A 24912-nucleotide genomic window follows, 5' to 3' on the forward strand; every position below is an offset into this window, starting at 1 on the left:
CATTGTCCTCAAACATCTCATTTCCAGCACATCCATCCTCCTGCGCACAACTCTATCCATAGCCCACGCCTCGCAACCATACAACATTGTTGGAACCACTATTCCTTCAAACATACCCATTTTTGCTTTCTGAGATAATGTTCTCGACTTCCACACATTCTTCAAGGCCCCCAGAATTTTCGCCCCCTCCCCCACCCTATGATCCACTTCCGCTTCCATGGTTCCATCCGCTGCCAGATCCACTCCCAGATATCTAAAACACTTCACTTCCTCCAGTTTTTCTCCATTCAAACTCACCTCCCAATTGACTTGACCCTCAACCCTACTGTACCTAATAACCTTGCTCTTATTCACATTTACCCTCAACTTTCTTCTTCCACACACTTTACCAAATATATATATATATATATATATATATATATATATATATATATATATATATATATATATATATATATATATATGTGTATGTGAGTGGGCCATTCTTCATCTGTTTCTTGGCACTACCTTATTGATGCAGGAAACAGCAATAAAGTATAATAATAATAACATTAATAATATCAATAATCTTACAAAAAGCAGGGTTGAATGTCACAAATTCATCAATATTAAAGATTGATGATATGGTGAAAGCAAATCGGATGAGAGATACTGTTAACAGAGCATACTATATAGGTACCGTAAGGTATATGTTCTACCATTTATTATCATGAATTGGGATGTAGCTTGCAGAAGAGGCTATATGAACACAGATTAAATGTACTTCAGCATCAAACCTCCAACTCACTTGTCCTATTCACAGGTGAATGTGGACACTTGCCACAATAGCAAGAATCCTGGATAATCCACAATGGCTTGGACAAGAGGATGAGAAAATTAGTTCAAGCTGCATATACAACAACATACCAGCACAAATCAACAGGAAGGATTCCTCTGATTGTTGAAAGTGGCTGTACAGCAGGTGGTGACATCATCGAAAGAGGTGGAGCCATATGGCGACACAAGCTAATGAGGGGATCATATATATGCCCAGCCTGACAGAAGTGTTTTCTACATCAAGAGTCAATTCTTCTCTCATGTTATCAGTCTGTGTGAACATGGTTTTACATCAAAACTCCAACTCCCTCCTGTGTTTTTCTACCACCCTACTCATTTGTCAATATGGATGGATTCACACTCACCTCTCTTCATCACCCTTCTCATGGCCAAATGCACAAGAAATAATAATCATCCATCTCTTGTAATCCACTTTATTTTCACCTAAATTAGTCTGGATCTCACTTTCTTGCACTCTAAAACTTTCACACAATTCCTCCTCAACATAAGTGCTACTCCTTCCTTGGCTCTCATCCTTGCCCTCACACCAACCCTAACTTTATTCCTAGACACTCCCAAACCATTCTTTCCCTTTATCCTAGAGCTCTATTTCAATCTGAGCAAGAACATGCAGGTTCTTTTTCTCAATTATACCAAGTAACTCGCTCTTGCTTCTTATCTTGTTTACATCAAGGCACATTCAGACATCCCACCCTGAGCCTTCAAGGAAGATGAACACACCTCACATCGCTCCTTACTCTGTTTCATCTTTTAGGAACTGAAATATGAGAAGGGAAGGGTTTTTAGCCTTGCCCCTCTTAGATGCCTTCTCTGACAAGCAAGGAGTACATGGAAAGTATTCCTTCTTCATATTTTTCCCGACAGCAAGTCATTCCATGTATCACATAACTCTAGTTCATTCTATCACTGCTTGCATCACATTCTTCATGTTCAGGTTCCAGTAACTCAAAAGCATGTTTCACTCTATCCTTCCATCTCACCTATCTCCTCCTCTCCCTCTAATTCCGGAGAATATATCCCCTTCGTCAAAATCTCCACATTCATCCTCTCCTTTCATCCACACCATTTCACCACACCCTATTCAGCTCTCATAAACACACCCTATGTACTAACATCTTTTTCAAACTGTCATTCCTTACTCTATCAGCCCTCCTCACTCTGCATATGTTCCTTAAGCATTTCATTTCATTTCATATACATCCATACTCTTCAGCACTTTTGTATTTAGGGCTTAAGAATTGCATCCATACAGTGCCATCAAGAATATTATATCATCAAAAACACTCATCCTTGCCCTCACAGACAGTGACCTCTCTTTCTCCAAACTTCTTAATGCACCAAGGATGTTTGCTTCCTTTACCCATCCTATGGTTCACTTTAGCTACCCTAGTTCCACCTGCTGCCGTGTCCACTTCCAGGTATCTAAAACACCTTACTTCCTTTAGTCTCTCTCTCTCTCTCTCTCTCTCTCTCTCTCTCTCTCTCTCTCTCTCTCTCTCTCTCCTCTCTCTCTCTCCTCTCTCTCTCTCTCCTCTCTCTCTCTCTCCTCTCTCTCTCTCTCCCTCTCCTCTCTCTCCCTCTCCTCTCTCTCTCTCTCTCTCCCTCTCCTCTCTCTCTCTCTCTCTCTCCCTCTCCTCTCTCTCTCTCTCCCTCTCCTCTCTCTCTCTCTCCCTCTCCTCTCTCTCCCTCTCCTCTCTCTCCCTCTCCCTCTCCTCTCTCTCCCTCTCCTCTCTCTCCCTCTCCCTCTCCTCTCTCTCCCTCTCCCTCTCCTCTCTCTCTCTCTCCCTCTCCTCTCTCTCCCTCTCCTCCCTCTCCCTCTCCCTCTCCTCTCTCTCTCCCTCTCCCTCTCCTCTCTCTCTCCCTCTCCCTCTCTTCTCTCTCTCCCTCTCCTCTCTCTCCCTCTCCTCTCTCTCCCTCTCCCTCTCCTCTCTCTCCCTCTCCCTCTCCTCTCTCTCCCTTTCCTCTCTCTCCCTTTCCTCTCTCCCCCTCTCCTCTCTCTCCCTCTCCCTCTCCTCCCTCTCCCTCTCCTCTCTCTCTCCCTCTCCCTCTCCTCTCTCTCCCTCTCCTCTCTCTCCCTCTCCTCTCCTCTCTCTCCCTCTCCTCTCTCTCCCTCTCCCCTCTCTCCCTCTCCTCTCTCCTCTCTCTCCCTCTCCTCTCCCTCTCTCTCTCTCTCTCTCTCTCTCTCTCTCTCTCTCTCTCTCTCTCTCTCTCTCTCTCTCTCTCCACTGCTATGCCTTTAAAACCTCAATTTCAATCACATTAACTTTAAACTTCCTACTTTCATACATAACCAAACTTTGAAAACAGTTTGAACAGTTCAACTGGGTCTGCCACTAGTGCCCTGTCCCCTGCAAACAGCAAAGGACTCGCCTCCCAAGCCCACTCATCCCAACACTCTGCAAACCTGCCCCTCTCCCCAAAGCACTTAAATTTGCCTCCTTCATCACCTCATCCACAATCAGATTAAACAGCCATGGTGACATTACTCATCATTTACAGAGACCCAACCTCACAGAGAACTACTCCATACTTCTTTGTAGTTTTCACTTTAGCAAGGAAGGACCAGAAAAAGAACAAAAGAACAAACAGTGCCCACATTTCCTCACATCCACTTTCCACCAGTCATGTATACTGCAATGAAACCAAAGACCATCATTCATATCCAAGCCCAGCATACGAATTCTGTGGTTTCACCTGACCACTTCATTTGCTCAGATTCAGCCCAGTGACAGCTCGTGAACTTCCAGTGTACTACGTCACTCAAATCTGTTCAATCCCATGCCCACCTCTCCCCCACCTGAATAATCAGGCCCTGATACCCAAATGCCACTATTCACATATCCTTCCATCTCCTAGGTCTACTCCTTCCCCTTGCTCTCTCCACTTCTACTTCCTCTAAATCAATCTCTCATCACTTATCCCTCCAATTGTCCAAACCTTTCCAGCACACCCAGGTATATTCTCTTAATCATCATCTGCAAACTATCAATAAATCTCACATACACAGTCATTCTGTAGATATTCAGCCTAACTCGCATCCCATACTGTCCCCAGGTATTCAATTTCCAACAAATCCACTCTCCTCCCTCTTGGGACCAATACTCACACCCATGCAACACTATTCAGACTACTGTAACTCCCAATAACACTCCTCAATGCTATAGTACATTAGGTTCTCTCTTACCCTAAGGCTCATTTCAGAGTTCATGGTTGTACCCACAGCCAAGTCCACTCCCATGTATATCAGGCACTTCCTTCCCTCCATTCAAATATTCTTAAACTATCCTGTCTGCATTGTATTACTAACTTTTCTTCTAATTTACATTTTTTATAACAGCAATAATGATAAAATCAACTTACCCAACATACTCATACAGAGGCTACCCTATAGGAGTCTCAAAGTCACACATCCAAAAATTTTGCTTTTTCTATTTTCATCCTTATTTATTCATCATGTTATGACAAAGAATAAGTAAGCCAAGAATATTTCATAACTATCTTCTTTCATCCTGAAGAACCATTAAAAAGTTCCTTACCTTTAGTTTAATTCCTAATTAAAAATTTCAATATCCAACATTTTAGAATAATTTTTTCAGCCAAGTCTCAGAAAATAATAATCCATTAGCTGATCATTCCCAGGCATTAAGTGATAAGCTTTCACTACCATAGTTATTCATCAGACTTTTCAAAAAAGGAAAAAAGTCATAAATCACGTAATGATCTCTTCAGAACACCACTCGTACCCAAAAGATGGCTCATAAGGTTAAAATTTTTGGCACCTCGACTTACCATTGTATGCTGTCTGCCTGATGTGTGTCTGAAACCATACTTCGACATTTACAACAACATGGAGGAAATAAGAAAATAAGCAGTGATATTCATAAGCACTTCCTCATGTGTGTGTGTTGTGTGAGGATCACCAGAGTGCAATCTTTGTCCAGGGGACAACATGGGACAAGGAAATAATGAATTAGAAGGATGACTTGTTTATTTTTTATAATACAACATTTGTATCTGCTAATAAAGACACAAACACAGGTTAAGTTGACAGTGATGCACCAGGAGGAGTACATACCACTTTTCTTAGTTCATATGTACAGCGGTGGTCTGGCCACGGGCTCACAATAACGCTTGGCAATGTTCAACTGATAGCTTATTGCTCACTTGAAATGAAGCAAACGCACCTAAATACAGAAGATATACTAGACCTAATAGACGTGACAGCAGCAAAAATCTGCCTTACATCTATGGAGAATCATCATTACAATCCTTATATTATTTCACAGCATCACTTAAGGTTACAAAATTTAAATTTACTTTTGTGGGATAAAAAATATTGTGAAAGTACAAATTTTTTTTTTAAATAAAGAACTTAAGCCTATTTTTAGATGGAGCTTTACAGTTATACAGTACTGGAATTATGACGCACCATATTTTTCAATACTGATGATGAAGCAGGTACCACACTCTGCTAACATCCTCACCCTTAGTTTTGCACTCGTACAAACACTTTAAGAGGTTACTGCACTAAGGTGGAAGGATGGTTTAGCTGATGTTAGAAGCCTTTTATCAGATCCTCCCGCTCTCAGGTACTGGTAAGCTATACCCCTTCCACCGCAGAACAAGGTATCAGCATGTTTGCCACTGCAATGCAATAATTTTACACTGAGAACTGACATATTCAGTGGAAGGGTTGAGTGCCTTCTGCAGTGGGTTTGTGATGATACCTTGTGGCCTATGGATCCAGACCACATGAAGCCAGTGAGTGCAAACAATGTGTTGGAGGCCAGCAAGCCGGCAGCATCATGTGCTCACTTGGTCCAAGGCAGTGACAGCAGAACAATAACAACTTTTGGCCCCAAAAAAACTCATGAATATAACAACAAACTGAACTGATGAAGAGAGGTAACAACCCAACTACTACCCCTGAATTTTCCCTTCAACCAACCCAACCCTTTGCTTTCATTTCCCTTTTCTGGCACTCAGGTGCAAGTGAAACAGTGAGCAATAAGCCACCATTCACATTGTCTGCCAAGTGTAGGTGTGATCCAGCCTGACCTCGCTCATGCCAACCAACAGCTCCACAACGCATCCCAGTGCACAAACTCGCTGACCCCTGAACACATCCCTGCACTCTGGCCTGATCCTTACAGTACAATCTTTGTGCCTTGTTCTTGTGTCCACAGTGGTGGGGAAAGACAAGTCATTAACAAAATAATATTAAACCTCTAGAATAAAGAAAAAAAGATGAGACAAAAGGTCAGATGTAGAGAAAGGAATGAAGGAAAAGGAAGTGCAGATAAAGAACGTTTGAGAAAAGTCGTATAAAAAAATGTGAAAGGCAGCACTGTCATGTTTAGGGCTTGGTTGGAACCAGAACGCCCAAACCTTAACTTATAATATAAATAAGTTCATGTGCCACTTTCATCTGGCACATTAGGAATGAATTGACTATGTACAAATGAATAAAAAATGGGAAAAATATATCAGCTGAATGACATAACAATATTGGTCACGATGATACAAAAATGGTTTATCCCGCCAGGAGAGAAATGCACATCTAACCTGCTTCTGAGTCTGAGGAATCTGAGGATGATGATGAGGATGATGATGATGATGAATCACTGTCTGAAGAGGAGGAACTGGATTCTGTTAAGCGTGATGTGCCTCCTCCAACCACATCCACACTTTTATTTTCCTCTGAAAAAAAAGAAAAATATCATGACCACACTGTTGTACATACACACAATGAATTCATGGAATTACAATTTTTCATCCACAGTACATTCAAAAGACCGTAAAGTTCTGAAATATCATGATAAATATTTATGGCAAGATCTAGAGGAATCATAATTCCCCTATACTATCAATACTATTAACTCATACAATAAGAATACACAGGAATAAGAAAATCTTTTGCAAATACAGTATTAAACAAGTGAAGGTAAGCTAAACGGGTCAGCACTAATAAACCTGTGCTTTGATGAGTGATCATAGATAGGAACAGATTTTTTGAAATCCTAAAACCAGGCTCACTGTTATAGGACTCTGCTTGTTATGGTTATACTGCAAGTGAATCTTCACCTACAGTGAGGTTGTATCGTCACAGTACAACCTCATCAAAGAACATTTCTCTCCAAAGTCCATCCTTTCTCTGCTAATGACTGTGGTGCAGCTTTGAAGCAGCAGGATCCCATGGGAATCCTGAGGTTGTATGGTAATAATAATAATAATAATAATAATAATAATAATAATAATAATAACAATAATAATAATAATAATGATAATAATAAATAATAATAATGATGATAATCATTTTCTTTCACACTTATTCAGTTTCCCATGTTCGCAAGGTAGCACTAGGAACAGACAGATGAAAGACCTCCTTTGCTCACATCCATCATTCAGCTGTCATGTGTAAAGCACTGAAACAAGAACCCCAATCCATAAATAGGCCCCTAAGACCTTTCCATGGTTTCCCCTGCTGTTTCATATACTTTGGTTCAGTTCATGTACAGCACGTTGCCCCATGTACACCAAATCATCCCGATTCACTCTATTACATGCAACCCCTTCACCTTCCTGCATATTCTGGCCTTGAGCACTCAAAATCATACAACTTCATCCTTCCATCTCCAAACTGGTCTCCCCATTCTCACTGTCACCTCCACTTCTGACACATGTATCCTATTTTTCAACTTCACCTTTCTCATTCTCTCCTTATTCCAAACTATTTCAGCAAACCCTCTTCAGCTCTCTCAACCATATTCTAATTGTCAAAACTCTCTTACCCTATCAGGAAGTACTCTAACAACCCTCCTCAACCCACATATTGTACTCAACCATTTCATTTCCAACACTGATTTACCCATTTTTGCCCTCCAGATAATGACCTCTCTTTCCACACATTCCTCAAAGCTCCCACAACCTTCACACTCTCACTCACCCTGTGACTCACCTTCCATGGTTCCATTCACTGCCATATTCATTCCCAGGTATCTAGAACACTTCACTTCAAAGTTTTCTTCATTCAAACTCATATCCTAAAGAACTTGTCTATCTGCACTGGTAAACCTAATATTTGCTTTTAATCACAATTACTCACAACTTTCCCCTTACACTCTCCCAAACTCAAACACAAAATTCTAGTTTCTGAAACATATCTTCTACCAACATTGGATCACTGGAAAACAAAAACTGAATCACATCACAGACATCTTACCTCCAAGAAACTGCATACCTGCCCCTCTCTCCAACACCATGCACACCACAAACAACTCAAACAGCCATGGTGACATCACACACCCATGCAAACAACCCAACTTCCATGGAACTAATCATCTTCCTCTCTACCTACTCTCACACATGCCTGACTCTTTTGCTTCGAACATGTACCCTCTAACACCACATATCCATAATTTCCACAAAGCAACTCTATCATTCCTACCATAAGTTTTCTCCAGATACATAAATGCCACAGACAAATCCTGTTTCTAGTTTTTTCTCACAAATGCCTGATCCACACATTCTCTACACTCCTGAAACCACACTGTTCCTCCTTCACCTGATGCTCTATGTATACTACTACTCTAATAATCACCACTCTTATATTCAACTTAACAGTTACACTCAACAAACTAATACCTTTGTGATCTGAACACTTACCTTTGTCCCCTTTGCCTTTATACTATGGTGGTACAGAAGCATTTTGTCAATCTTCAAAACACCTCACCATGATCAAAATATACTCCGAAAATCCTAACCCACCAATCAACACTGTCAACCCCTTTCTCAAGAAATTCATCTGCAATACCATCCATTCTAGCCACCTTGCCACATCTCATCTAATGCAAGACTTTCACAACCTTTTCTCTCTCTGCCAACTAACTATCCATGACTCTCTTAACATGCATCCCTAACTCAAAAATCCTATATCTGCCACTCTATCATCAAAAACATTCAAAAGTACCACAAAATATTTTCTCATTCTCCTCATTACTTCATCAATACCTATTACAACTTCCCCATATGCACCCTTCACACATGTTCCCAGCTGTCCTTTCACTTTTCACACGTTATTAACCTACTTGCAAACCATTTCATTCTCCCTAATGATTATTGATACTTGCTCCCCCAACTCTCATTTGCCCTCTTTTTCAACCCCTGAACCTTCCTCTTGACTCTTGCTGCTTTCTCTTATTTTTTTATTATACTTTGTCGCTGTCTCCCGCGTTTGCGAGGTAGCGCAAGGAAACAGACGAAAGAAATGGCCCAAACCCCCCCATACACATGTATATACATACGTCCACACACACAAATATACATACCTACACAGCTTTCCATGGTTTACCCCAGACGCTTCACATGCCTTGATTCAATCCACTGACAGCACGTCAACCCCGGTATACCACATCGCTCCAATTCACTCTATTCCTTGCCCTCCTTTCACCCTCCTGCATGTTCAGGCCCCGATCACACAAAATCTTTTTCACTCCATCTTTCCACCTCCAATTTGGTCTCCCTCTTCTCCTCGTTCCCTCCACCTCCGACACATATATCCTCTTGGTCAATCTTTCCTCACTCATTCTCTCCATGTGCCCAAACCACTTCAAAACACCCTCTTCTGCTCTCTCAACCACGCTCTTTTTATTTCCACACATCTCTCTTACCTTTACGTTACTCACTCGATCAAACCACCTCACACCACACATTGTCCTCAAACATCTCATTTCCAGCACATCCATCCTCCTGCGCACAACTCTATCCATAGCCCACGCCTCGCAACCATACAACATTGTTGGAACCACTATTCCTTCAAACATACCCATTTTTGCTTTCCGAGATAATGTTCTCGACTTCCACACATTCTTCAAGGCTCCCAGAATTTTCGCCCCCTCCCCCACCCTATGATCCACTTCCGCTTCCATGGTTCCATCCGCTGCCAGATCCACTCCCAGATATCTAAAACACTTCACTTCCTCCAGTTTTTCTCCATTCAAACTCACCTCCCAATTGACTTGACCCTCAACCCTACTGTACCTAATAACCTTGCTCTTATTCACATTTACTCTTAACTTTCTTTTTTCACACACTTTACCAAACTCAGTCACCAGCTGCTGCAGTTTCTCACATGAATCAGCCACCAGCGCTGTATCATCAGCGAACAACAACTGACTCACTTCCCAAGCTCTCTCATCCACAACAGACTTCATACTTGCCCCTCTTTCCAAAACTCTTGCATTCACCTCCCTAACAACCCCATCCATAAACAAATTAAACACCCCTGCCGCAAACCTACATTCACTGAGAACCAATCACTTTCCTCTCTTCCTACACGTACACATGCCTTACATCCTCAATAAAAACTTTTCACTGCTTCTAACAACTTTCCTCCCACACCATATATTCTTAATACCTTCCTTTCTCTTATACATCTCCCACTAATTTTCTCTCCTTTCCTGTAAGTACCATCCATATACCTCTCTCTCTCTTTCACACATTACCTTACTTTGTCATCCCACCACTCACTACCCTTTCTAATCTGATCACCTCCCACCTTATGCATACGACATGCATTTCTTGCACATGCCAGCAATATCTCTCTAAATACCTTCCATTCTTCATCCACTCCCCTATCTCCATTTAGATTCATCTTTTGACATCTTACTCTCAATCTCTTTCAGTGTTTCTTATTAAAGTCACTTTTCCAAGCTCACTTATCTTCACAACTATCTGCTTACCAATAAAGTTTCTTCTCTTCCATAAAACCTCTAAAGTTTTCACCCTTGCCTCCAATCAATTGCCCTTCTCAGCACATTCATACTTAAAAGTTTCTCTTTTGCATGGCTATCAATTAAAATGTAATCCAACAATGTCCGGTGGCCGTCTCTCCTACTCGCATACATACACTTGTGTATGTCCCTATTCTTAGACTTATTCCCAATCACCACCCCTTTATCAGGACAAATCTATAAGCTGTTCCATTATTTCCATTCCCATTACTGAATACCCATGGCCCTTAACTACACCCTCCAACTGCCACATAACATTACCCATCTTAGCATTTAAGTCATCCATCATTATTAATACCTCGTCTCTAGCATCAAAACTTTTAAGACACCCACTCACTCGGTTGCTCTAAGCACAATTGCCTCTCATTATCTTTCTCCTTTTAGTCAGGTGTATAAGCACAAAAAATTCACCCATCTCTCACAATCCACTTACATTTTTATGCACATGAGTCTGGAGCTCACTTCCTTACATTCTCTCACAATCCCAAAACTCTTGCTTCAGTAGTAATACCTTCCCTACCTCTTGCCTTCATTAAAACCCCTGAATTTACTCTTAAAAACATTTCCAAACCATTCTTCTTCTTTACCCTTGAGCTTTGTTTCACTCAAGACCCATATCATCTAAGGTCCTTTCCTTAAACAAAGTACCAATATCTCTTCTTCTGGTTACATCCACACATTCAGACACTCAAGCCCAAGCCTTTAAGGATGATAAACACTCCCTGCTTCACTCATTTGTTCCCCTTTTAGAAACTGAAATAAAAGAAGAGGGGAAGGAGGAGTTTCAAGCCCCCTTACCCAACCCATTTAGTCACCTAAAAGACACAAGGAATATGGAGAGATGGGATAGGAGAAAAAATAATGCCCACGTATCTCGAGTGTGTGTTGTAGAAAGTGAACTAAAGGGCAGGAACAGGGGGATGGAAATCTTCTCCTGTGTTACTTTACAAAAGAAAAAAAAGGAAGGAGCTAAGTGAGAATATTTCCTCTATGGCTGAGTCATCTGTTCTGGGCAAAACCTTGCTTGCACAGGAAATAAAGACCACATGTAAAAGAAACAAAATAATAATAATAATGGCGATAGAAGAGAAAGTATACTTCCCACACATTCCTCACGTGTCGTAGAAGGCGACTAAAGGGGACGGGAGCGGGGGCTGGAAATCCTCAACTCCTTGTATCTTAACATTTTAAAAGGGGAAACAGAAGAAGGAGTCAGGCGGGGAGTGCTCATCCTCCTCGAAGGCTCAGATTGGGGTGTCTAAATGTGTGTGGATGTAACTAAGATGAGAATAAAGGAGAGATAGGTAGCATGTTTGAGGAAAGGAGCCTGGATGTTTTGGCTCATGAGTGAAATGAAGCTCAAGGGTAAAGGGGAAGAGTGGTTTGGGAATGTCTTGGGAGTAAAGTCAGGGGTTAGTGAGAGGACAAGAGCAAGGGAAGGAGTAGCATTACTCTTGAAACAGAAGTGGTGGGAGTATGTGATAAGAGTGTAAAAAAGTAAGCTCTATATTGATATGGGGAAAACTAAAAGTGGATGGAGAGAGACGGGTGATTAATGGTGCATATGCACCTGGGAATGAGAAGAAAGATCATGAGAGGCAATTGTTTGGGGAGCAGCTGAGTGAGTGTGTTAGTAGTTTTGATGCACGAGACCGGGTTATAGTGATGGGTGATTTGAATGCAAAGGTGAGCAATGCGGCAGTTTACACAATAATTGGTGTACATGGGGTGTTCAGTGTTGTAAATGAAAATTGTGAAGAGCTTGTAGATTTATGTGCTGAAAAAGGACTAGTGATTGGGAATACCTCGTTTAAAAAGAGAGATATACATAAGTATACATATGTAAGCAGGAGAGATGGCCAGAAAGCATTATTGGATTACTTGTTAACTGAAGGCGTGCGAAAGAGAAACTTTTGGATGTTAATGTGCTGAGAGGTGCAACTGGAGGGATGTATGATCATCATCTTGTGGAGGTGAAGGTGAAGATTTGTAGAGGTTTTCAGAAAAGAAGGGAGAATGTTGGGGTGAAAAGAGTGGTGAGAGTAAGTGAGCTTGGGAAGGAGACTTGTGTGAGAAGTACCCGGAGAGACTGAGTACAGAATGGAAAAAGGTGAGAACAGAGGACGTAAGGGGAGTGGGGAAGGAATGGGATGTATTTAGGGAAGCAGTGATGGCTTGTGCAAAAGATGCTTGTGGCATGAGAAGCGTGAGAGGTGGGCAGATTAGAAAGGGTAGTGAGTGGTGGGATGAAAAAGTAAGATTATTAGTGAAAGAGAAGAGAGAGGCACTTGGACTATTTTTGCTGGGAAATAATGCAAATGAGTGGGAGATTTATAAAAGAAAGAGGCAGGAGGTCAAGAGAAAGGTGCAAGAGGTGAAAAAGAGGGCAAATGAGAGTTGGGGTGAGAGTGAGTATCATCAAATTTTAGGGAGAATAAGATGTTTCAGAAGGAGGTAAAGTGCGTAAGACAAGGGAACAAGTGGGAACTTCAGTGAAGGGGGCTAATGGGGAGGTGATAAGTAGTGGTGATGTGAGGAGATGGAGTGAGTACTTTGAAGGTTTGTTGAATGTGTTGATAAGACTGGCAGATATAGGGTATTTTGGTTGAGATGTGCAAAGTTAGAGGGTTAGGGAAAATGATTTGGTAAACAGAGAAGAGGTAGTAAAAGCTTTGCGGAAGATGAAAGCAAGCAAGGCAATAGGTTTGGATGGTACTGCAGTGGAATTTATTAAAAAAGGGGGTGACTGTACTGTTGACTGGTTGGTAAGGTTATTTAATGTATGTATGATTCATGGTGAGGTGCCTGAGGATTGGCAGAATGCTTGCATAGTGCCATTGTACAATGGTAAAGGGGATAAGAGTGAGCGTTCAAATCACAGAGGTATAAGTTTGTTGAGTATTCCTGGGAAATTATATGGGAGGGTATTGATTGAGAGGGTGAAGGCATGTACAGAGCATTAGATCGGGGAAGAGCAGTGTGGTTTCAGAAGTGGTAGAGGATGTGTGGATCAGGTGTTTGCTTGAAGAATGTATGTGAGAAATACTTAGAAAAGCAAATGGATTTGTATGTATCATTTATGGATCTGGAGAAGGCATATGATGGAGTTGATAGAGATGCTCTGTGGAAGGTATTAAGAATATATGGTGCGGGAGGCAAGTTGTTAGAAGCAGTGAAAAGTTTATATCGAGGATGTAAGGCATGTGTACATGTAGGAAGAGAGGAAAGTGATTGATTCCCAGTGAATGTAGGTTTGTGGCAAGGGTGCATGATGTCTCTATGGTTGTTTAATTTGTTTATGGATGGGGTTCTTAGGGAGGTGAATGCAAGAGTTTTGTAGAGAGGTAAGTATGCACTATGTTGAAGATGAGAGGGCTTGGGAAGTGAGTCAGTTGTTGTTCGCTGATGATACAGCGCTGGTGGCTGATTCATCTAAGAAACTGCATAAGCTGGTGACTGAGTTTGGTAAAGTGTGTGAAAACAGAAAGCTGAGAGTAAATGTGAATAAGAGCAAGGTTATTAGGTACAGTAGGGTTGAGGGTCAAGTCAACTGGGAGGTAAGTTTGAATGGAGAAAAACTGGTGGAAGTCAAATGTTTTAGATATCTGGGAGTGGCTTTGGCATCAGATGGAACCAAGGAAGCAGAAGTGAATCATAGGGCGGGGAAGGGGACGAAAATTCTGGGAGCGTTGAAGAATGTGTGGAAAGTCGAGAACATTATCTCGGAAAGCAAAAATGGGTATGTTTGAAGGAATGGTGGTTCCAACAATGTTATATCGTTGTGAGGCGTGGGCTATGGATAGAGTTGTGCAGAGGAGGGTGGATGTGCTGGAAATGACTTGCTTGAGGACAATATGTGGTGTGAGGTGGTTTGATCGAGTAAGTAATAATAGGGTAAGTGAGATGTGAGGTAATAAAGAGTGTGGTTGAGAAAGCAGAAGAGGGTGTTTTGAAATAGTTTGGTCACATGGAGAGAATGAGTGAGGAAAGATTGACCAAGAGGATATATGTGTCAAGAAGTGGAGGGAGCAAGAAGAAGTGGGAGACCAAATTGGAGGTGGAAAGATGGAGTGAAAAAGATTTTGAGTGATCAGGGTCTGAACATGCAGGAGTGAGATAAGCGTGCAAGGAATAGAGTGAATTAGAACGATGTGGTATACCGGGGTCGACGTGCTGTCAATGGATAGAACCAGGGCACGTGAAGTGTCTGGGGTAAACCATGGAAAGTTCTGTGGGGCCAGGATGTGGAAAGGGAGCTGTGGTTTCGGTGCATTATTACATGACAGCTAGAGACTGAGTGTGAACGAATGTGGCCTTTGTTGTCTTTCCCTAGCGCTACCTCGTGCACATAAAGAGGAGGGGGTTGTTATTTCATGTGTAGCGGGGTGGCGATGGGAATGAATAAAGGCAGACAGTATGAATTATGTACATGTGTATATATGTATATGTCTGTGTGTATATATATGTATACGTTGAGATGTATAGGTATGTATATTTACATGTGTGGACGTGTGTGTATATACATGTGTATGTGGGTAGGTTGGGCCATTTTTTCGTGTGCTTCCTTGCGCTACCTCGCTAACGTGGGAAACATCGACAAAGCAAAATAAATAAAAATTAACAATAAATAATAATAAATAATAATAATTAATAATAATAATGGGAAATTATATGGAAGGGTATTGATTGAGAGGGTGAAGGCATGTACAGAGCATCAGATTGGGGAAGAGCAGCGTGATTTCAGAAGTAGTAGAGGATGTGGAGGATGTGTGGATCAGGTGTTTGCTTTGAAGAATGTATGTGAGAAATACTTAGAAAAACAAATGGATTTGTATGTAGCATTTATAGATCTGGAGAAAGAATATGATAGACTTGATAGAAATGCTCTGTGGAAGGTATTAAGAGTATATGGTGTGGGAGGCAAGTTGCTAGAAGCAGTGAAAGAAGAAGTGAAAAGTTTTTATCGAGGATGTAAGGCATGTGTACAAGTAGGAAGAGAGGAAAGTGATTGGTTCCCCGTGAATGTAGGTTTGTGGCAGGGGTGTGTGATGTCTCTATGGTTGTTTAATTTGTTTATGGATGGGGTTGTTAGGGAGGTGAATGCAAGAGTTTTGGAGAGAGAGGTAAGTATGCACTCTGTTGTAGATGAGAGGGCTTGGGAAGTGAGTCAGTTGTTGTTCGCTGATGATACAGCACTGGTGGCTGATTTGGGTGAGAAACTGCAGAAGCTGGTGACTGAGTTTGGTAAAGTGTGTGAAAGAAGAAAGCTGAGAGTGAATGTGAATAAGAGCAAGGTTATGAGGTACAATAGGGTTGAGGGACAAGTCTATTGGGAGGTAAGTATGAATGGAGAAAAACTGGTGGAAGTGAAGTGTTTTAGATATCTGGGAGTGGATTTGGCAGTGGATGGAACCATGGAAGCGGAAGTGAGTCACAAGGTGGGGGAGGGGGCGAAAGTTCTGGGAGGATTGAAAAATGTGTGGAAGGCGAGAACATTATCTCGGAAAGCAAAAATGGGTATGTTTGAAGGAATAGTGGATCCAACAATGTTATATGGTTGTGAGGCATGGGCTATAGATAGGGTTGTGTGGAGGAGGGTGGATGTGCTGGAAATGACTTGCTTGAGGACAATATGTGGTGTGAGGTGGTTTGATCGAGTAAGTAATAATAGGGTAAGTGAGATGTGAGGTAATAAAGAGTGTGGTTGAGAAAGCAGAAGAGGGTGTTTTGAAATAGTTTGGTAACATGGAGAGAATGAGGGAGGAAAGATTGACAAACAGGATATATGTATCAGAGGTGGAGGGAACAAGGAGAAGTGGGAGACCAAATTGGAGGTGGAAGGATGGCGTGAAAAAGATTTTGAGCGATCGGGGCCTGAAAGCCGTGCAATAAATAGAGTGAATTGGAACGATGTGGTATACCGGGGTCGACGTGCTGTCAATGGATTGAACCAAGGCATGTGAAGCGTCTGAGGTAAACCATGGAAAGTTTTGTGGGGCCTGGACGTGGAAAGGGAGCTCTGGTTTCAGTGCATTATACATGACAGCTAGAGACTGAGTGTGAACGAATGTCACCTTTGTTGTCTTTTCCTAACGGTACCTCACACGCATGCGGGGAATGGGGTTGTCATTTCATGTGTGGCGGGGTGGCGACAGGAATGAATAAAGGCAACTAGTATGAATTATGTACATGCATATATATGTCTATGTGCATATATAAGTGTATACGTTGAAATGTATAAGTATGGATATGTGCATGTGTGGATATGTATGTATATACATGTGTATGTGGGTGGGTTGGGCCATTCTTTCATCTGTTTCTCTGCGCTACCTCGCTAACGCGGGAGACCAACAAAGTATATTAAAAAAAAAAAAAAAAAAAAATAATAATAATAATAATAATAATAATAATAATAATAATAATAATAATAGTCATTTCATATATCACCAGCAATATAAAGTACTGAAAGCTGCTGAAACTTTTTTCTGCTGGCTATAGATTCTAAATAATTTCTATATTGCACTGTAATGAGTATTTCTATCAAGAACAGTGCAGAGAACAAGATGTCCACTGAAGGGTGTTCAAATCTTTAAGGCAAATTTTCATGCTTAACTTTCTGAAGTCGGGGCTGAATCAAAATCTGCCAGTTAAATACCACAGCATCAAATGAAAAATGATGTACTGATGTATCCCAAGTGATTTGTTTATATAAACCTCACAAACATTCACACTTGTTGCACAAGTACTCTTTACAAGTAAGGGTATTTACCTGTGAGAACTAGTTCATACAGGAAAAGCAACTGTGCAGGAGTGTACATATACATTTCTATGCAGGTGCAGGGTCCTTAAAAATTACTCCATGTTTGTGTACCTAATCATATTTTCAAACTTTAATAATCAACCATTAGCAATATAATCTTTTTTTCAAACTTATTGCCACTTCCCACCACAATGAGACTGAATAAGAAACTAATGAACAATGGCCTCAGTCACTCGTATACAATCTCCAGCTGTCAAGTATACTGTGCCAAAACCAGAAACCTTATCCAGAGTGAGCGAGCTTTGAAAGGAGACTTGTGTGATGAAGTACTAGGAGAAATTGAGTGCAGAATTGCAAAAGATAAGAGCAAATTTTGAAGGTTTGCTGAATGTGTTTGATGATAGAGTGGCAGATATAGGGTGTTTTGGTCTAGGTGGTGTGCAAAGTGAGAGGGTTAGGGAAAATGATTTGGTAAACAGAGAAGAGGTAGTAAAAGCTTTGCGGAAGATGAAAGCCGGAAAGGCAGCAGGTTTGGATGGTATTGCAATGGAATTTATTAAAAAAGGGGTGACTGTATTATTGACTGGTTGGTAAGGTTATTTAATGTATGTATGACTCACGGTGAGGTGCCTGAGGATTGGCGGAATGCATGCATAGTGCCATTGTACAAAGGCAAAGGGGATAAGAGTGAGTGCTCAAATTACAGAGGTATAAGTTTGTTGAGTATTCCTGGTAAATTATATGGGAGGGTATTGATTGAGAGGGTGAAGGCATGTACAGAGCATCAGATTGGGGAAGAGCAGTGTGGTTTCAGAAGTTGTAGAGGATGTGTGGATCAGGTGTTTGCTTTGAAGAATGTATGTGAGAAATACTTAGAAAAGCAAATGGATTTGTATGTAGCATTTATGGATCTGGAGAAGGCATATGATAGAGTTGATAGAGATGCTCTGTGGAAGGTATTAAGAATATATGGTGTGGGAGGCAAGTTGTTAGAAGCAGTGAAAAGTTTTTATCAAGGATGTAAGGCATGTGTACGTGTAGGAAGAGAGGAAAGTGATTGGTTCTCAGTGAATGTAGGTTTGCGGCAGGGGTGTGTGATGTCTCCATGGTTGTTTAATTTGTTTATGGATGGGGTTGTTAGGGAGGTGAATGCAAGAGTTTTGGAAAGAGGGGCAAGTATGAAGTCTGTTGTGGATGAGAGAGCTTGGGAAGTGAGTCAGTTGTTGTTCGCTGATGATACAGCGCTGGTGGCTGATTCATGTGAGAAACTGCAGAAGCTGGTGACTGAGTTTGGTAAAGTGTGTGAAAAAAGAAAGTTAAGAGTAAATGTGAATAAGAGCAAGGTTATTAGGTACAGTAGGGTTGAGGGTCAAGTCAATTGGGAGGTAAGTCTGAATTGAGAAAAACTGGAGGAAGTAAAGTGTTTTAGATATCTGGGAGTGGATCTGGCAGCGGATGGAACCATGGAAGTGGAAGTGGATCATAGGGTGGGGGAGGGGGCGAAAATCCTGGGAGCCTTGAAGAATGTGTGGAAGTCGAGAACATTATCTCGGAAAGCAAAAATGGGTATGTTTGAAGGAATAGTGGTTTCAACAATCTTGTATGGTTGCGAGGCGTGGGCTATGGATAGAGTTGTGCGCAGGAAGATGGATGTGCTGGAAATGAGATGTTTGAGGACGATGTGTGGTGTGAGGTGGTTTGATCGAGTAAGTAACGTAAGGGTAAGAGAGATGTGTGGAAATAAAAAGAGCATGGTTGAGAGAGCAGAAGAGTGTGTTTTGAAATGGTTTGTGTACATGGAGAGAATGAGTGAGGAAAGATTGACCAAGAGGATATATGTGTTGGAGGTGGAGGGAACGAGGAGAAGTGGGAGACCAAATTGGAGGTGGAAAGATGGAGTGAAAAAGATTTTGTGTGATCGGGGCCTGAACATGCAGGAGGGTGAAAGGAGGGCAAGGAATAGAGTGAATTGGATCAATGTGGTATACCAGGGTTGACGTGCTGTCAGTGGATTGAATCAGGGCATGTGAAGCGTCTGGGGTAAACCATGGAAAGCTGTGTAGGTATGTATATTTGCGTGTGTGGACGTATGTATATACATGTGTATGGGGGTGGGTTGGGCCATTTCTTTTGTCTGTTTCCTTGCGCTACCTCGCAAACGCGGGAGACAGCAAAAAAAAAAAAAAAAAAAAAAAAAAAAAAAAAAAAAAAAGAGCAAATGATGTGAGGAGAAAGGTGAAGAGTGGGATGTATTTAAGGAAGCAGTGAGGGCAAGTGCAAAAGATGCATGTGGCATGAGAAAGGTCAGAGATAGACAGATTAGAATGGGTAGTGAGTGGTGGGATAAAAAAAGGGTAAGAGAGATGAGTGGAAATAAAAAAGAGTATAGTTGAGAGAGCAGAAAAGGGTGTGTTGAAATGCTTGGACATATGGAGAGAATGGGTGAGGAACGGTTAACAAAGAGGATATATCATGATGAGATATCTAGATAATGATTTCTTTCCCAAATCCTCCTTCAGACAAATGAGGATATATCTGCATCATTTCCAACAAAATCCTCGATTTTTCAAGCATGGTCTGTACAAAAATGACACATACTATTCCCAATGCACAATCCATGATATCCTCCACAAAAAATAGAAAGCTGAAAGTACCTATTAAGTACCTGATGTAGCCAAAATGTTTGGCTATGCTGATATTTTCATATTTAGATTACTACTGTACCTATGGAGCTTCTTGACCATTCCTAAATATACAGTCTACCAATTCTATGATTTATCCTATCCAGCTTTTCCAGTCTTTAAAAACATTATCACTCTCAGCTCCTCTTATCTAATGATTTCTTATCCCAATTTATTCTCTCAGCTCCTCTCTTATCTAATTGATTTCTTATCCCAATTTATTCTTTCTCATTAGCCCTTATCTCTATGTAGCACAAGGAACATCTTTTCCCCTAAAGTGTCTGTTGAAAGTATCTCTTTTCAGTATTCGAACCATCTAAAAACATAATTCTAGGTCAGAAGTATTCACTTAAGACATATCTAATACAATTTCTTATTGTATATGTCGATCTTATGTAAATTTACCTCCCTCTATAACTTTTACTTATCTCCTTAAAGTTCTTATTTTTCTCCCAAGATTGTCTTTATTTTTTTTTCATTCAAACACACCATAAGATGGTAGTATTATGTAGCTCTGCCTCTTATCACACATGATATTAGACCAAAATGAGCATGAACATTTTTCATATCCAGCCACCTTTCAGGCTTTACCGAAGACGTATCTGGAACAAATCCAAAGCCAAAGCCTACAGATATTTCTATGGTTATACTTGACCATTTATCATGACCTAGTCCGGCCCACTGACTGTATACTGTCACCTTTATACCACATCAATCCAATTCAGTCTGTCCAATGAACCTCTAACTATCCCAAACATTCAAGCCCCAACATTCCAAAGCCTCTTTCACTACAAACTTCCCTTTCTTCCTTACTACCCCTTCCCATTGCTTGCAGTCAAGAGGTTTTACAGATGACACAAGATTAAGTACAGCAATGGTGTGCTTAGGTACTGCCCCCCTCTGACACACAAGTTTCCTTTAAGTCAGTTTTTCTTCACGTAAATTATTTTTTTCTTATGCCAAACAGCTTCTCCCACTTTAACAAAGTAATGTAAGAAACAAACAATCACTGGTCTGCTTTGCTCATGTCCACTCTCCAACTGTCGTGTACAATTCAATGAAACCACAGCCTACCACTCTGATTAAGCCTAACAGATCATCCAATTCATTTAATCTCATGCAACTCCTCATCCTTATCAATGATCAGGCCCTGAAAACCATAAGCACAAGCTCTTTCACTCCAGCCTTCCATCACCTTTGTCTGTCCAATAATATTAATGAAAGCAAAAAAGGAAACATGCAAAATTTTTACACCCCATAGAATAGCAGAGTTAGACAAGGATTGTACATGGGCATCTATGGATTAAAGAATGTACATGTCAAAACAAATGACAAAGAATGGAAAAATATAAGTGAAAATTGTAAACACACAGAACAGAAAGATTAAAAAAAAAGAAAGTTGTGTATCAGATTATGTTATGAAGGAAATAATCTTATGAAAATAAGCCGATTAAAAAAAAAAAAAAGTTGTGTATCAGATTATGTTATGAAGGAAATAATCTTATGAAAATAAGCCGATTAAAAAAAAAGTTGTGTATCAGATTATGTTATGAAGGAAATAATCTTATGAAAATAAGCCACAAAAAGTGTGAAGCAATAGGTATACACATATGAGGTTTATGAAAAATTAACATGGTGACTCACAGAACACCTATGGCTGGGAAAGTAAAGTTCAAAGAAATATTAATAAAACTGAAGAGTAATGGGTAATGCAAACAAATCTGAAACAACAATTTTAGGTGACTTCAATTTTAACTATGAACTTAGGGTTATTTTTTTTTTTCTTTTTTTTTTTTTTTGCCGCTGTCTCCCGCGTTTGCGAGGTAGCGCAAGGAAACAGATGAAAGAAATGGCCCAACCCACCCCCATAAACATGTATATACATACATCCACACACGCAAATATACATACCTACACAGCTTTCCATGGTTTACCCCAGACGCTTCACATGCCCTGATTCAATCCATTGACAGCACGTCAACCCCGGTATACCACATCGATCCAATTCACTCTATTCCTTGCCCTCCTTTCACCCTCCATGCTGCATGTTCAGGCTCCGATCACACAAAATCTTTTTCACTCCATCTTTCCACCTCCAATTTGGTCTCCCACTTCTCCTCATTCCCTCCACCTCTGACACATATATCCTCATGGTCAATCTTTCCTCACTCATTCTCTCCATGTGCCCAAACCATTTCAAAACACCCTCTTCTGCTCTCTCAACCACGCTCTTTTTATTTCCACACATCTCTCTTACCCTTACGTTACTTACTCGATCAAACCACCTCACACCACACATTGTCCTCAAACATCTCATTTCCAGCACATCCATCCTCCTGCGCACAACTCTATCCATAGCCCATGCCTCGCAACCATACAACATTGTTGGAACCACTATTCCTTCAAACATACCCATTTTTGCTTTCCGAGATAATGTTCTCGACTTCCACACATTCTTCAAGGCTCCCAGGATTTTCGCCCCCTCCCCCACCCTATGATCCACATCCGCTACCATGGTTCCATCCGCTGCCAGATCCACTCCCAGATATCTAAAAACACTTTACTTCCTCCAGTTTTGCTCCATTCAAACTTACCTCCCAATTGACTTGACCCTCAACCCTACTGTACCTAATACTAATAACCTTGCTCTTATTCACATTTACTCTTAACTTTCTTCTTTCACACATTTTCCAAACTCAGTCACCAGCTTCTGCAGTTTCTCACATGAATCAGCCACCAGCGCTCTATCATCAGCGAACAACAACTGACTCACTTCCCAAGCTCTCTCATCCCCAACAGACTTCACACTTGCCCCTCTTTCCAAAACTCTTGCATTCACCTCCCTAACAACCCCATCCATAAACAAATTAAACAACCATGGAGACATCACACACCCCTGCCGCAAACCTACATTCACTGAGAACCAATCACTTTCCTCTCTTCCTACACGTACACATGCCTTACATCCTCGATAAAAACTTTTCACTGCTTCTAACAACTTGCCTCCCACACCATATATTCTTAGGGTTAATATAGGGACAAATTAAAATACAAGCATCAATGCTGATAAATACAAGCATTAATGCTGATAAATGAGAATTGTTAAATAAGCTAATGAACATAAGTGAGATATTTAATCTAACACAGGTTATAAATAAATCAAAAGAAACAACACAGCCACTGACTTTTTCGAAAAAATGAAACAGCAGTCATCAAAAACAGAGAAATTGATAAACTAACCCCATAGATCACATTATATAAGCAGAGGCATCTCCTAATCTTTAACATACATATATATAGTCTTATTTCATTATCATACTTAATCACAGTATCCCGCATCAGCGGGGTAGTGCCAGGAAACAGACAAAGAATGGCCCATCCACCCACATATACATGTATATATCATTTATCTGCCTTGCCGGCTTTCATCTTCCGCAAAGCTTTTACTACCTCTTCTCTGTTTACCAAATCATTTTCCCTAACCCTCTCACTTTGCACACCACCTCGACCAAAACACCCTATATCTGCCACTCTATCCTCAAACACATTCAACAAACCTTCAAAATACTCACTCCATCTCCTTCTCACATCACCACTACTTGTTATCACCTCCCCATTTGCGCCCTTCACTGAAGTTCCCATTTGCTCCCTTGTCTTACGCACTTTATTTACCTCCTTCCAGAACATCTTTTTATTCTCCCTAAAATTTAATGATACTCTCTCACCCCAACTCTCATTTGCCCTTTTTTTCACCTCTTGCACCTTTCTCTTGACCTCCTGTCTCTTTCTTTTATACATCTCCCACTCAATTGCATTTTTTCCCTGCAAAAATCGTCCAAATGCCTCTCTCTTCTCTTTCACTAATACTCTTACTTCTTCATCCCACCACTCACTACCCTTTCTAATCAACCCACCTCCCACTCTTCGCATGCCACAAGCATCTTTTGTGCAATCCATCACTGATTCCCTAAATACATCCCATTCCTCCCCCACTCCCCTTACTTCCATTGTTCTCACCTTTTTCCATTCTGTACTCAGTCTCTCCTGGTACTTCCTCACACAAGTCTCCTTCCCAAGCTCACTTACTCTCACCACCCTCTTCACCCCAACATTCACTCTTCTTTTCTGAAAACCCATACAAATCTTCACCTTAGCCTCCACAAGATAATGATCAGACATCCCTCCAGTTGCACCTCTCAGCAGTGGAATTTATTAAAAAAGGGGGTGACTGATTTGTTGACTGGTTTGTTGACTGGTTGGTAAGGTTATTTAACGTATGTATGACTCACGGTGAGGTGCCTGAGGATTGGCGGAATGCGTGCATAGTGCCATTGTACAAAGGCAAAGGGGATAAGAGTGAGTGCTCAAATTACAGAGGTATAAGTTTGTTGAGTATTCCTGGTAAATTATATGGGAGGGTATTGATTGAGAGGGTGAAGGCATGTACAGAGCATCGGATTGGGGAAGAGCAGTGTGGTTTCAGAAGTGGTAGAGGATGTGTGGATCAGGTGTTTGCTTTGAAGAATGTATGTGAGAAATACTTAGAAAAGCAAATGGATTTGTATGTAGCATTTATGGATCTGGAGAAGGCATATGACAGAGTTGATAGAGATGCTCTGTGGAAGGTATTAAGAATATATGGTGTGGGAGGCAAGTTGTTACAAGCAGTGAAAAGTTTTTATCGAGGATGTAAGGCATGTGTACGTGTAGGAAGAGAGGAAAGTGATTGGTTCTCAGTGAATGTAGGTTTGCGGCAGGGGTGTGTGATGTCTCCATGGTTGTTTAATTTGTTTATGGATGGGGTTGTTAGGGAGGTGAATGCAAGAGTTTTGGAAAGAGGGGC

The 24912-nt window shown here is 41.0% G+C and overlaps 1 protein-coding gene across 21 annotated transcripts in view; it reads right to left on the reverse strand.

Moving 5' to 3' along the window:
- Positions 1-24912, reverse strand: part of LOC139748637 (uncharacterized) — a 615583-nt gene that overhangs the window by 178811 nt on the left and 411860 nt on the right. For all 21 annotated transcript variants that reach the window (XM_071661860.1, XM_071661846.1, XM_071661861.1 and 18 more), the window contains one exon: positions 6403-6537. In XM_071661860.1, the coding sequence (XP_071517961.1) occupies positions 6403-6537 (135 nt within the window). The remainder of the gene's footprint in view (positions 1-6402; positions 6538-24912) is intronic.

This window comes from Panulirus ornatus, chromosome 5 (assembly GCF_036320965.1).
Source record: "Panulirus ornatus isolate Po-2019 chromosome 5, ASM3632096v1, whole genome shotgun sequence".
In the NCBI taxonomy this organism is placed as follows: domain Eukaryota; kingdom Metazoa; phylum Arthropoda; class Malacostraca; order Decapoda; family Palinuridae; genus Panulirus; species Panulirus ornatus.